The following is a 12,791-nucleotide window of genomic DNA, read 5'->3' as shown; positions in this document are numbered from 1 at the left end:
AAGTGTTTTTAAGAGTGGTCAAATTTTGGAACAGTGAATGTAGGTTTATGGTATTTTTCTTGTCGGTTTTTTAGTCTTTGGTCATCAGCTAGTCTAACTCTACCAGATCTTCACTTATCTGTGGCATTGCTGCTTCTCCAACATCAGTATCAACTTCATGAAATCCCATCTATTTTGCAGAATGCGTGATGTTACTTTGCATTGTCTTTGCATTGTGTTAGGGGATATATCCTACCATCAACAAGAGGCCAGCAGAATAAAGATGGTGATATGATAGGGATAGTTCAAGGGTTTGATTGTACATTTGTGTGTGCAAAATCCACCTTGTGTAGTTTACATTTTAGTGGAGAGAGCGAGATAATATATATGTCCATTGAGGATAAATATAATGGAGGAAAATAAAACAAGGTAAGGGGGAAGCAGAAAAACTGAGCAGAGACGTAAAAGGAGAGAGAACAATCGTGTGGCTATCCACAGGAAAAACATTTCATTCCAAAGGAAAATAACAATAAGTGTAGAGACCCCGAGGCAGGATTGTTCCTTGGCCTATTCTAGGAATAGCAGATGAGCCAATGAGACTGGGGTGAAGTGAGCACAGGCATAGTGCTAGATGAAGACAGAAGTTAGTAGGGGCAGGGGGCTGACCATGGAGGGGAAATTCTCAACCAGTCATTTTATGACAGCAATGTTATAATACCAACTTTATTGAAATATAATTTGTAGATGATATATAACTTCTTTACAATTTTTAAAATAGAACGTAAGTGCAGTAATTACAGGAAAGGTACTTATAATCAAATATGTTTTTAATATGTGAATGTTCAGACAGGACAACAGAGGAAAACAAAAATACCCTGTAAAACTACTCTAGGGAACCTGCCTGCTTCCTGAGAACCAGTGGTAATGGAGCTTGTCAGGCCTTTGTTAGGCTTTTACTCTGACTAGGGAGGCTACTGAGGGGTTTAGAGCATAGGAGTAGCATAACCTGACTAATATTTTGAAAGAATCATACTATCTCCTGTGGGAAGTGAGGCTATAGGTGGTCAGGGACAGAAAACAGGGAGACCAGGTAAGAAGCTACTCCAAAAACCCAGATACAAGATGTTAAGTTGAGCCACTTCAATAGAGGATGTCAGAAGTGGTTGAATTCTGGATTTTTGTAGAAGGTACAAGATTTGATGATGGATTGGATATAAAGTGTAAAATAAAGAGGAATCAAGGAAAACTTCAGATTTTCACCTGAGTAACTGTAAGGGTGGAATTGCGATTAACTAAGAGAAGCCTGGAAGGATTCATTGAGGGAGGGGAGGCCACGAGTTCTCTTTTGGATATATTAAGTTTGAGATGTCTGTTAGATATCTTGGGAGAAGAGATGCCAAGTTGAAGGTTGGATATACAAGTCTCTAGAAATCAGGGGAGGTCCAGGCTAAAGATACCAATTTGAGAATTGTCATATTTGTAAGTGGTGGAGTTATACAAAAGTTATACTACCAGTGATTCGTCAGTGGAGATGAGATTTTTATTTTCAGTAATCTGGGAAATGAATTTAAGATGTTTGAAATATTAACTGAGATCATAAGACTTTAGATTTAGAAGATTCAGGCCCTGTCACTTCCTTTTGTTTCCTGTCCAGTACCCAACCAAGTGCAATTTGGTTACATATCTAATACAGTTTGCTGAATACAAAAAGAAATACCTCTTTTGAATTTGGCAGTAGAGGTTTGGGTCTTTTGAGTTAATAACAAAGAAGAGTTGGAATATCTTAAACTAATTTAAGACTTTGAGTAATGTTAACTTATTTAGTTTTAAATTTAAAAATTTTAAAGTTTTAATAAAGTTAGTATTTCAAAAAGAAAAATTTTTTTATATATTTTAACCTCTAACACTAACTGTATACATTAATTTTATTAATCTTGATTAGAATTATTAATCATATGATACATTATAACCATAAAATAGATGTTAAAGATGGCTAGTGTGACTTTAATGTGGCTTCTAAAATAAAATAGTCATTTATCAGATCTTTCATATTTATTTCATATTCTTTTTAGGAAGATTTGGAGACTGGAGTTCACCTTGACCCTGCTGTCAAAGAAGTTCAGTATAATCCTACCTATGAGACCATGTTTGCTCCTGAGGTAAGAAAACATATTTAAGGTTCTGAGTTTTGCTAAAGAATTTAAATCATAGTAGATAATTAGGTATAGTAGTGAATTTTTAAAGGTTTTCTCACATAAGCATACTATTTAAGCTTTTAGAAAATACATCCTTCTATTCTCCACAAGTTTAGGTAGTATGCTTTTGTGAGAATACTTTTAAAAATCCACTAGTTGCTTATCTGTCTACATACAAATATCTGATAACATGGAACTATGTCTTTTGAAAAAGGAAATCTGATTCTTAAATATGAACTTAGTTGACATCTTCCTCAGTCTTGATGAGGGAGTATTATAATTAACCATAAAGGAAAATATTGGGGCTTACCAGCATCAATATGTAGTATATTATGAAACATTTAGTTACAGATGCCCCTGAAATGTCATACTGACACACTGCTAGAAAGTAGTCACAGTGTTTGAAGCCTGCTCTGAATAAAACAAAGTACTGGGGGTTTTTTTTCCTCTCCCAATTAAAAAAAAGCAGAAACAGCTAATATTGTTCGTTGAAGAGAGTCTTTGAATATTATCCATTTAGGAAAGTTTACAGAAAAGATTAAACTTCTAGATATTTTGCCTTTTAAAATAGAAAAGAATGCTTGATTGATGAAATAGAGATACCAGAAAATGGTAATTATAAAACGAAGAAATACAGATTTGGTTGAAATACAGCAGAATCTTTAAGAAGCACTTTCAAGATGGAGTTGAGGAGCTATATCTTATGGTATCTTGGTGGAAAATGATGTAACGTTTTTCATTTTGTAGCATAAATTAGCCCTTTTGTGACATGTGAGAGTCATGGAGCTGTTTCATATAGTACTTTCCCTGCCTAGATTTCTGTAATCACTTAAAAGATGACCATTGAAATGTGTAGCACAGCCAGAGATGTTAGTGCTTGTGTTTAGACAGAGCTCCAGCGATTCACTGGGTCTGCGCTTAGCAAAAATCTTCCCATGCTCTGACACTATGGCACATTTTAATTTTTATTCCATTGTGTCTTAAATCCTTCTAGCCTGTCAGACTACAGGCTGTCTCATATCTATTGACACCATTTTAGCCATCCCACTGAAGAGAGGTTGTGTATTATATGTAAATATATGTTTCATGATTTTTTAAAATGAAAAGTACTTTCATAAAATGGAGCCATTGAATTAGGTAAATAAGAAAATTTGGAAGCATTCTGATATGTAACATTCTCATGTCATATTATTTTCTCTGAAGCCTGCTTTTTTCATGAGTTCTTAAATTTCATGCATAACTAATACTTTGCTATGTAATTAGTTTCCAACACTTTCAAGGACAATGTAAAAGACCAGTTAAAAATTTTTTGTGGTGATATTGACAAAAGGCCTGTCATTCTCTTTGTGGGATTTTCAGTCCTTTAATGTTCTTTTTCCTCGGGTTGGAGAACCTCACATTAAATATATAAATTAGTTTATGTGAGGAGCACTACAATACTTCTTTACAAAGTAAGAAAGGACTGATAGGACTTAAAAGGGAAGCAAAATTATAATTGTTCCTGGTTGCCAAATGAATCCTCTGTAACTAAACAAATTTTGAACTTTTGTCTTCTATGACCAGGATGTGTTATCACTTGGCTAGGATATGTATCACTTGACAAAGTCTGGAAAAGTATCACTAGGAACTTCACCAGTTTAAATTTTAAGTTCCTGTATTTTGAGTATCCAGTGTTAGAAACAAGATATAATCCCTCTCCTCAAGCTAGTGTTTCCCAGAGAGGATGTGCTGTTTGTTGGTTTGGTCAAATGAATTTTTTTTAAATGATAGAGACCAGACTGTTTCTAATTATGCCTCTAAAGTACTACTCAAGCTTAAGGAAAAATTGCATCTGGTTGTAAATTCTTTTAAAAGTTCCCTGAAAGAAGTAGTATTTGAATTGAGCAATTCAATCCAGGTCAAGAACATGAGATTTGGAGTTAAGCTGAATACTTATTAGCCCTGTGTAACCTTGGAAGTTCTTAGTTTTTTCGTAGGTAAAATGAAGATAATTTTTATTTTATTGAGGTATAAAGATAAATCGGATAATGTATGATATAGTTAAAAAAAATCTCTCTGGCACAGAGTAGGCATTTAACAAATGGTAGTCATCATTATTGTTTATATTAATTATTGGCATTGGTGACTAGGTAGGCTTTTATGAGGAGAGATTCCAAGAAGAGATCAGCATGAGTCACATCATAAAAGATCTACAGAACAGGAATGCCCAAGTCCTTACCAGAAGAAAGAATCGAGAGATAAGACTAGAATGGTACTTTGTATAACATTGCACAAGGCTTTGGGGGCCAAGGTGAAGAGTTTTGATTTAGTCAATGATAAATAGATTTGTGAGGATCTTAAATAGGGGAGTGGCATAATCAAAGCTGAATTTTTAAGGTTTATTTGGTATGAGTTTGCATTATGGAAAAGAATAGGGATATAGATTAGTGAAATAAAGCCACCATTTATTACTGTATGCCAGGTACCTACTGAAAGATTTACATACCTCATCTCCTTTAGTCCTCACTACAACCCTACGAAGTAAGTACCTGTGTCCTTATTTTATAACGAGGAAACCAAGTCTTAAGTTATACTGCCGGCAAGTGGCAAATGTAGAGATTTGAGTCCAGATCAGTCTTAATTGTCTCTCTAAAACTGGAAGACCAGTTTGAAGGCCATTGTGGAGTTTGCAGGGTATACCCCTTTGCCTTTGACTTTGCTACTTCTGAACATTTACTCAATTGCTTATTTTATTTTATAAAATACTGTTTCTCTCTTCTGACCAAGGACTTTTCCCAAATAGTCTACCTGGTTATACAGATAATTTTTTCTCACATAACGGATAGAACTTGAAGACATAGTAGCCATTGTTTTAGTCTAGTAATTTCTTCATTTCACTCAGTTCTTTTTAAATCTGCTTAGAGAAAAATGTATTAATTAGCTTCTCTAACCCCATAAAATCCGTAAGTCTCAGGAAGAATTCCAGACTCTTTAAAATAGTAGTACTTCAGAATAGAAAAAAATATAAAAGTTAAGAGGAAAAAAACACCAGTTACTGTTAGAAATCATATAGCTCAGATCTTTTATTTTGTAGATGAGGAAACTGAGGCCAAAGGTCATAGAACCAGCACTAATGAAATTTTCTCATACTAATATTTTTATGTCTTATAAGATGAACATATTCCACCAATGAAATTGAATCGTGGGGATCTTCTCTTAATTTGCAGGAAATAATTAAGTTAACAGACTCTTCTCACCTTAAAATTTGTTTATAAATATTTTGAACAATAATGACTACAATAAATATGAATGAAAAATGTACAACAATCTAGTGTACTACTGTCTGTTCCGTAATTTGGGTTATTTTTCTGTATGTGAACTTACAACTATGATTTTATATAGCCCTTTTTTAGTAGTATAAATTGTCTTAATTCCTGCAATGTTATAATATGCTGCTAAAATTCTGACTCACCAATACTCTACCTACTGAAGATTTTTGAGATCCACAATAGTATCAGATCTCTGAGAGTTATCAACCAGCATCTTCACAAATTAAGAGTGCTTTTCTCCTAACCCTGTAAGTAAACCACTACTTCATTCAGTTGACAGATGTTTAAGGATAGTTACCTCCCTCGGGAACATCATACATACTTTGGGGGTAGTGATTTGAATTAGTACTTACATATTTTTTAATTAATTAATTTTTTAGTTAACAAAAATTGTATATATTTACAATGTACAATGTGTTTTTAAATACGTACACATTGTAGAATGGCTAAATTAAGCTAATTAACATATGCATTTCTTCATGTACTGATCATTTTTTGTGGTGAGAGCACTTAAAATCTACTCTTAGTGGTTTTCAAGAATACGTTGTTATTAACTGTAGTCGCCATGTTGTACAATAGATCTCTTGAACTTATTCCTCCTATCTAACTGAAATTGTATATCCTTTGACCAACATCATCCAAAACCCCTCCATCCCATTCCATCCCCACCCACCCACCCAACTCCTGCTAATCATTTACTCTTTGCTTCTGTGAGGTCAACTTTTTTGAATTCCACGTGTAGGATCATGTGATACTTGTCCCACCCCCTAGCTTATTTCACTTAACATAATGCCCTCCAGGTTAATCTATGCTGTCAAAAATGACAAGCTTCCTTTTTGTTAAGGCAGAATAGTATGCCGTTGTGCAGACCTACCACATTTTCTTTATGCATTCAAACATTGAGAGCCATTTAGACTGACTCTTTGACATACTTATGTCATTTCCTTTGGATGCATACCCATTTGTGAAATTGCTGGGATCATATGGTAGTTCTATTTTTAATTTTTTGAGGAACCTCCATACCATTTTCCATAGTGGCTGCACTAATTTCCATTCCCACCAACAGTGTACAAGTGTTCTCTTTTCTCCAGAACATCCTTGCCAACACTTGTTACCCTTTATTGTTTTTATAATATCTATTCTGACAGGTTTGAGATGATATTGTGATTTTAATTTGCATTTCTCTGGTGATTAGTAATGTTGAGTACTTTCTCAAATACCTGTTGACTTTTTTTTTTTTTTTTTTTTTTGAGCGGAGTCTCGCTCAGTCACCCAGGCTGAAGTGCTGTGGTGTGATCTCAGCTCACTGCAACCTCTGTCTCCTGGGTTCAAGTGATTCTCCCATCTCAGCCACCTGAGTAGCTGGGACTCCAGGCATGCGCCACCATGCTTAATTTTTTGTGTTTTTCGTAGCGATAGGGTTTCACCATGTTGGCTAGGCTGGTCGTGAACTCCTGACCTCAAGTGATCCGCCTGCCTTGGCCTCCCAAAGTGCTGGGATTACAGGCGTGAGCCACTGCACCTGGCCCCTGTTGGCTATTTATATGTCTTTTGAGAAATGCTGAGAAATTCGGGTCCTTTGCCAATTTTTAATCAAGTTATTTATTTTCTTGCTATTGAGTTGAGTTCCTTGTGTGTTTTGGATATTAACCCCTTATGAGATGTATGGTTTGCAAACATTTTCTCACTTAAATGTGTGTGTTTTATATAAGGAGATTGTAATTTACTATATTGTTCTTCGTTATTGTTTTAGCTAAAAATTGTTAAATATGCGTATGAACTTAAATATATTATACATTCATGTTTATGTTATGTATTTACTTACATATTGTTATAAAATCACTTGAACCCAAATTTACTCTTAAACTTAGTTAACTACCAAAACTTGAAAGGAAGTGTTTGCAAATCAGATTTGTGTGTTTTCTATATGCTCTGTTGTATTTTTTTAATGGTTGTTCCAGAACTAAAAGAGTTGCATATTCACAGGGACCAAGAACATCTGAGAGACGTATCTTGAGTAACTGGGAAGAGCTGAGTCCTGCTAAATAGTGTTCTCTGCCTTCCTCTGTTAACATTCAATGTCTTTGAAGTCAGCTCCAATAGCTACCAGTAGATGAATCTTCCTCCCACTGATTCCCTGTATCACTAGAAGATTTTTTTTTTTTGCCTCAGCTTAAATCTGTATGAGACACAGGCACATGTAAATTTTTAGATTGCTTTAGGTATAGTACCTTATATAATACATAGCTTTAATATATGGATCTGTCTTTGTACAGAAATCACAGTTCTTTTACACTGACACTTTTTCTTTAAAAAGTGGAGCTAATTTGGTAGAAGAAGAATTGTTCTTTCTTTTTTAGTAAAATCTGAATTAAATAAGAATATGGAAATTGTAGTCTCCTTTTTTTAAATGGAAAGTTACTTAAAGCACAATGATTGGTCATCTGTTATATGTGATGGGAGTAACAATTAAGGACAGTGGGGATTTTTATCATTTTAGATTCCCCACCATGCCCCCTCCACGCCACCTCTGTCCAGAAATAGCAGATGCTGCTCTGTGGATGATAGCTGACTGTACCGGGTAGAGCATCTAGGAAACTTTTAAATCATTCTGTTATCTGTAATTTTATGGCTGCTCCTGTTTTTATAATAAATTTCATGACTGAATGAAGTTGACTGCTACTTCCAGCATTCAGCAATCTAGATTTTTTCCCCAACATATTTCACCCATCAGCAGGCACAGGAAGGACTAATATAGGCTGCAAAGTCTTGCGCTATCCATTATAATTAAGAATATATACTAATAAAAGCTTTGTATATAAATCAGGTATTTTAAAATTGAATCATTTTAAACATATAAATGGAAGCTGTCAATATATAGGAATCTTGTAGCAATTTATTTTCTTCTAAAGCAAAAAAAAGTAAGGCACAGCTAACATTTAAATTCAGATTTTCATACATAGTATAATGTTGATATCTAGAGAATGCAGTGTACTGGTTAAGCGAAGATGAGTAATTTTTATTTGTGGCTCTGGAAATATATCATAGAAGGGATGGTTTCTAACGGTAATGACCTACAGTGTTCTAATGTCAAAATAATTCATCATGACAGTGGGTCTTACAGAGTTCAAATAAAAATATCCTATTATTTTTGCCCTTTTCAAAGTGGGAAGCTCATTTGATTCTTTATTTTAAAACAAACAAAAAAAAGAGTTGGGTTTTCCCAGTACCTTTTATAATAGCATTAAATTAATAGCACTTGACATATTCTGATAATTTTTTACCCAGTTTTTTAAAACTTAGAGGCTCTGATTGTGCATTTAAGGAACTTTATGATGTAATAGAATGCTTGACTATGGTTTGTTCTAGCCCTGCTTCTGCCAATTAATAAAACTCTTGACCCTAGGGCAGGTAAAATACATTGCCTTTGGGGGTTTTTTCTTCATTTGCAACACGAAAAGGAGAATACTTCTCTAACTTGTCAGAATTTATGTACAGATCAAATTAAATAGCATTTGGAAAAGCATTCTGGAAACGCAAAAGTGTTATAAACAGATAAAAATGGCACTATTTGGTATAAGACAAGTAATGTGACTCTTCAAAGTGTGACTTTTCAGAGTGGAGATATTTTATTGACATTTGCAATGTCTTTTCCTAGGGACTTTTTCAAGCACTTTATTTTGTTGTCTGTTTTTCTATCCTCCACCCGCAATGGAATTCTGATTAATCTTTCCTTCTTAGTACTTTCTATATGCCAGGCACTGTGGTAAATATTGAGTATTCTGAGTCTTCCGCTTTGAGGAACTAGTGGAAAACAAACATGTATTTGTTAAAAAAATTGTATCACAGTGCCGCTGTTGATATAAAAGTCACCCCAAATCCCCGCAATCATGGTTTGGGCCAACTATAGTAACTCTCAGTTATCTAGAGCATCACTGTGAAGTAGAACTTCTGCAATAATGCGAATGTAGTAGCTGACAACCACATGTGGCTACTGAGCTCTTGAAATAAATAGCTACATATAGATTTGAGTGAGAGGGGTTCCTCTCCTTCTGTCCCAGGGGCTGACAAATGGTGCTATTCAGCCATTGCCCAGCTGCACTGCACCATATCAGGCTAATGTGTTCCCAGATAGGTTAATAGGCCCTTGGTGATTTATAGTTGAAAAAAATTGTACAGTTATTCCAGTAATTCTAACTTCCATATACTCAGAACTTTTGTCTCTTTCTTATTTATTTATTTATTTTTTTCTTGTGACATTGCAGTTTGGACCAGAAAATCCCTTTAGGACACAGCAAATGGCCGCACCTAGAAATATGCTTTCTGGATATGCCGAACCAGCTCATATCAATGATTTCATGTTTGAGCAGCAAAGGAGAACTTTTGCAACATATGGTAAGGCAATAAGACTTAAAACAGTTTCAATTTTGGCTTTATTAGAAGTGTGATCTGTGTGTGTTAATCTGTTTTGTCTTCTGGCTTTTAAAATTCATTGGATTCCTTCAAAAAGGATAGTATGCCTTCTTATAGATATCCTTAAATATTTATGTAAATGGGAAGGTGAACTCATATTTTTAGCTGTCATTGTAAATCCACTGTGATTTCTGAGTACTGGAAATATTCGTGATCTTAACCAGAATGCTCTTTGTTGTTGCATTCTGGGTAATGGACACTTGTTATTTTATGTCCATTACATGTAGATTGCTATTAAAGTTGGCAAATGAAAAGATAGTGTTAAGAGATTACTTTTTTATCTTATTATGGGCTATTTAACTTTACTCTGTTTCTCAGATCTTATCTTGGAAATCCTTTCTCTTGATCACTGAAGGGTGTCAGGAAAGAGAATAGTCACAAATTCACTATGTAAAATAATGACATCCTGTCAGTGGTGGGATTTTAAAAATTTAATGTGCATGGAAACTGCTTGTATAAAGGATTATCATGTGTTAGATCATACTTCACCATGGTAAGATTGTAATAGACTTAGAATGTACCAAAAATCACAGCCAAGACTATATACCACTTAAATCACCCAAAGCAGTTCTATGACACTTCCAGTCCAATAAAATGGTTACAAATACATTATACCCCTTGCTTGTGTAAGGGGTCCCATGTAAATCTAAAGTAATGTGCAGCACATAAAAATAAACTGTTACATCATGGTTTTGTTATATTCTAACCTATAATAAGAGACTTTTAACGACTTACTGTCTTCAACTTTAGAAGGACCTTAAGCAATAATTTAGTTCTCTTGTCTCCTTTAAAACAAAACAAAAAAAAGTCCAAGTAAGTTTATACTGATACCTACTTTTCTTCTTAAATTACCTTATAACAAGAATAAGCATTTAAAACTATTCAGCTGGCTTTAGACCTGGTTTCAGAAATGGGTTGTGTTTTTTGTTTGTTTGTTTGTTTGTTTGAAGTATCTGGTGATTTTTGCCTCTCCCACTAGGAAGTGGCAAACTAGGACATGGGTTGAACTATTGAGTTAAAGACAAAAAATGAATTTGGGGCTATAGTATATTAGGCAGCCTAAAATAAAGGCAGCCTATAGTATATTAGGCAGCCTATAGTATATGAGGCAGCCTAAAATAAAATAAAGTGGGAGATTTTTGCCTCTCCCACTAGGAAGTAGAGAGCTAGGACACAGGTTGAACTATTGAGTTAAAGACAAAAAATGAATTTGGGGCTATAGTATATTAGGCAACCTAAAATAAAAGGAATGGCCAGTTACAAAACTCAGAAAATTTTGGTTTGTCTCCTTTATGATAGATCTTAGATAAGATCGATTTTATTTATTAAGTTCAAGTAAACTTAGTAAGATCGAGGTTTAAACCGAGGTTTAAAGAGACAGTTTATTAAGTTCAAGTAAACTTAATAAGTAAACTTAATAAATAAGATCAGCCTTATCTAAGCTTTAACAACTGTCTCTTTAAACCTCAGTTTTAACACTGTCTCTTTTTTCTTTGCTCCCAGGCAGTGAACAAGTATATGACTTCTATTAGTTTGTCCTATAATTTTCTTATAGAAAGTTCTTGTCTGACTTCTGATAGTAATTCCTATACCAGCTTCCTATCAACTTTTGTTCCTGTTGCTCTTGTTTTTTAACCCTTCCACCTGAAATATAAGGCTGTGAGATTCTGTTACCTTCCCTCATTTGCAAAGTGCAAGGGAGCAAACCTTTCTTACCCCTCGTAGTAGTGTTATCTAACAGATATACAGGAGGTGACACATGAATTCAGTTTTACCTCAATCTCATAACCCTGGGCTATCACTGCTGGAATATAGTACAAACATTTATTTTAATTTTCTTCCCATTTTTCAATATTGTAAGATTGTTAGAATCCCAGTGAATTATTTCTGGAAGATTTGTATTCTACAATACAGTTAGTTTTTCATAGAGCCCACCTGTAGAGTCCTTATCACTGAAAATGGTCTCATTTACTGTGTCATCCGAGTTACTCACTCTACAGTTTTGCTTTTAGCTTGCATTTATCGTATTTCTCCTGACTTCTCAGTCCCTCAGTGGTTACGTGAATTTCATCTTGTTTTCTGTCTGCTCCCCTGCCAGTCTTACTTGGGGCTTCTCAATGAAGTTTCTTCCTTTTGTTCTACTTTCATCTAGAATTTTCTCTACACCCACCTATAGAAGTGGAAAATAGAATTTTAAATAAATACTTTTAGTCTCACAATAGTCATTATTAACATGAGTTTTAACTTCAATATTTGAAATCATTTAATAACATTTTTAAATGATTTTTTAAAAATCGTCTACTGAACAAAGATGTAATTTTTAAATATATTACTTGTATCACTTAGATTTCAGTTTGGTTCCAGTTTTCACTATTAAAAATGTGATGTATATGTTATGCTACAAAGTGCTTTTTAAAATGTGGTAGTGAATATTTTTGTACATAAAACTTTACAGGTTTTATATTGTTTTATATTATTTTCTTAATGAGTTCCCAAAAGTAGGTAAAATAATATGTGTTTTAAAAGCTTGTGCTATATATTATCAAATTGCTTTCCAAAAGAATTCTCTAAACCTACTCTACCGCCACAGAGTATAAAAGTCCTACTTCTCTTTTTTTTTTGAGACAGAGTCTCACTCTGTCACCCAGGCTGTGCAGTGGTGGGATCTCTGCTCACTGCAACCGCTGCTTCTGGGGTTCAGGCAAGTCTCGTGCCTCAGCCTCCTGAGTAGCTGGAATTACAGGCGTGAATGACCACGCCTAGCTAATTTTTTTTTTTTTTTTTTTTTTCCCATAGAGATGGAGTTTTACCATATTGGCCAGACCAGTCTCAAACT

At 34.4% G+C, this 12,791-nt stretch overlaps 2 protein-coding genes across 2 annotated transcripts in view; both read left to right on the top strand.

The window, feature by feature from the left end:
- Positions 1 to 12,791, top strand: part of GTF3C6 (general transcription factor IIIC subunit 6) — a 1,097,326-nt gene that overhangs the window by 293,680 nt on the left and 790,855 nt on the right. The window lies entirely within an intron of this gene.
- Positions 1 to 12,791, top strand: part of CDC40 (cell division cycle 40) — a 50,117-nt gene that overhangs the window by 10,169 nt on the left and 27,157 nt on the right. The window contains exons 2-3 of the mRNA XM_050789047.1: positions 2,052 to 2,138; positions 9,748 to 9,877. Of these exons, the coding sequence (XP_050645004.1) occupies positions 2,052 to 2,138; positions 9,748 to 9,877 (217 nt within the window). The remainder of the gene's footprint in view (positions 1 to 2,051; positions 2,139 to 9,747; positions 9,878 to 12,791) is intronic.

This window comes from Macaca thibetana, chromosome 4 (genome assembly GCF_024542745.1).
Source record: "Macaca thibetana thibetana isolate TM-01 chromosome 4, ASM2454274v1, whole genome shotgun sequence".
In the NCBI taxonomy this organism is placed as follows: Eukaryota; Metazoa; Chordata; class Mammalia; order Primates; family Cercopithecidae; genus Macaca; species Macaca thibetana.
This window is presented reverse-complemented; position numbering and strand designations above follow the sequence as displayed.